This window comes from Galeopterus variegatus, unplaced genomic scaffold (genome assembly GCF_000696425.1).
Source record: "Galeopterus variegatus unplaced genomic scaffold, G_variegatus-3.0.2 Scaffold1279, whole genome shotgun sequence".
NCBI lineage: Eukaryota > Metazoa > Chordata > Mammalia > Dermoptera > Cynocephalidae > Galeopterus > Galeopterus variegatus.
This window is the reverse complement of record NW_007727390.1, coordinates 203,193-205,588: the sequence shown is the minus strand read 5'-3', so window position 1 is coordinate 205,588 and position 2,396 is coordinate 203,193. Positions and strand designations below refer to the sequence as shown.

Genomic DNA, 2,396 nt, shown 5'->3' with positions numbered 1-2,396 from the left:
CAAATCAAGACAATCATGGTATAGTCTGTAAGAAAAGGAAGACAATAAACTAACAAATTTAACTGATACCAGACCAAAACTAATAATTTCATTAGTCAAGAATAAGGTTATAATTTGACAATAATTTACTGCAGTNCTTCTATAGATTTCATTTAAAAGTTGGAAAAAAATCTATTTATCTTGCATGATGATACTACTTATAACTTTACTTCGTAGGATTTTAGTTACTCTGGTGATTTTACAATTTTTACAAATAAGCAACATATATAATATATACTTAAAAAATAAGCCAGTCTAATGGTTTGCATTGGAGACAACGGAGTTGCCTTTTGTTAAACCCAAATTGAACAGAGTAGAATTTAGGTTAATACAGAGAAAGGCATGCTCTGGATGTGTCGTCCTCTGTATTTCTTGGAGCATCAGATGAATTGTAAAAACTTCAAAGAGCTTCTTATTACTCCTGTAAAAGAATGAGTACATTAACTAATTACATATACTTAGGGAGTTTATCTGTAACAACAACTGAGAGAGAGCTTATGTGGAAACATGAGAAAATGGCATCTGTTTTTAAAAAGAGCTGGGAAAATAGGTGACTAAAAGATTAAGATGCTGGAACAAATAGGTTTTATCAGACAGGCCTGTCATGGAAAAGAATTCAAGGAAAAAAGAAAACGTTTTATCATCTGAAAACTGCACCCTATTCACTATTACAGAGCTTGAGAAAAGTTTTTTTCTTTTTTTTTCAGCTAGAAAAAGTCAAATAGTTGATCATCTCATTTTTAGTAAGCTGGGCTTTGTAAAGTGGTGGAATGTTGGTTTACCCTTGAATTAGCTCTGGAATACTTTTGCAACCATCATCTTTCTAATAACCAGCCAGTAATTTAATTTTCAATCTATTAGAATTACACTTATAACATATTTCTTATTTCCTTGTCTAGATATATTCACCTCTTGAGAAGTTATCAAGTAACCTTATGTACAATCCATTTAACCAAAAGGATTTGCATCTTTGTGGTTTTAAAGATTTATCTTAAGACTTGCTTGAGATCAACTATTCCTAATCCTCTTGAAGTCTTATTCTAATTCTTCATCTAAGTTTGAAAGGAACCTAAGCTAAAAACCACATCAACAATAGTAAAACATTTTGGCCTAAGGATATAGCTGCACTTTGGGACTACTTTAAGAAAAATCCCATAAATAAAGAGCTAAAAAAGAATTAAATCCAATCTTATTGCAGCTTCCTGACACCACAGGGTAACTGCAACAAGCCTGATTGAGAATTTACTGATTACAAATCAAGACAATCATGGTATAGTCTGTAAGAAAAGGAAGACAATAAACTAACAAATTTAACTGATACCAGACCAAAACTAATAATTTCATTAGTCAAGAATAAGGTTATAATTTGACAATAATTTACTGCAGTATACTAGGCATGGTGCCAAATAGAACATATGGATCCATTATCCATATCTACAGATAATTTTAAGATACATTACATTTACTGTTTGAGTACACTGGCCTGGTAAAATACTTGTATCTAAGTTCTTTACCATGGAAATCATGAGGGGATGGGGCCAGGGGGAGAAGAGCTGAACCCAAATCAAAATTTTACTGTAATAAAAATGAGAAGAGATGGAAGGTATCCCTGATTTGTCTCAAAGGAAATACTAGAATATACCAAGATTCAAGGAAAATAACCCTTAAAAATCTATGTCCTTAATTTATAATTTAAAAATTGGTTATACTAATGTTTGAGTCAGGAGAAAGAAGAAAGAATAAACATAAAGCCCTTGATTCTCACAATAAAATCCAAATTATAAATCCAAATTAGTGGTAGGAGAAAGCCCATAATGGTTTCTAACATAAATCCAGTTAATAAAATTATTTTAAATCTTTTCTCCTGCTTGATTCTCATTCCCTAAACACACTTTAGTATATCAATAAGAAGCCACAAAATACATTTTTATTATCTTTCTTATTTTCACCTGTGGTATTACAAGATGCTGGTATGCAATGATTTATTCTGACATTTCATCACTTGGTTGCTAAAAATTGCTCTTATTTTTATATACTCTGCAGTATTTAAATTTCATTTAGCTGAGCTGAACTATAGAAACAACTAGATGTTCTAAGATTGATACTCTAATTCTAGTCTATCACTAAGTGTGTGGTCTTAAATAAGTATTTATATTCATGAAGATTAATTGTCCACATCTGTATATTAGAAATTTTTATCTAATAATCAAAGTTGAACTAGTATGGGATCCAGAAAGATGTAAATGATCACAATAAGATACTTTTCAATAAAAATGTTAGAAATAAGAAATTCTTACTTGATTTTAGAAAGTTTCTGTAGAATAATACTGAGTTTTTCTAGTATCTGAAGATCAAGC

General features: G+C 30.4%; 1 protein-coding gene across 1 annotated transcript in view; it reads right to left on the bottom strand.

Moving 5' to 3' along the window:
* Positions 1-251: 251 nt before the first annotated feature.
* Positions 252-2,396, bottom strand: part of CCDC138 (coiled-coil domain containing 138) — a 114,624-nt gene continuing 112,479 nt past the window's right edge. Inside the window, exons 16-17 of the mRNA XM_008576051.1 lie at positions 2,337-2,396; positions 252-460 (exon numbers count right to left, since the gene is read on the bottom strand). The exon at positions 2,337-2,396 is cut by the window's right edge and continues 11 nt beyond it. Of these exons, the coding sequence (XP_008574273.1) occupies positions 295-460; positions 2,337-2,396 (226 nt within the window). The 3' untranslated portion in view covers positions 252-294. The remainder of the gene's footprint in view (positions 461-2,336) is intronic.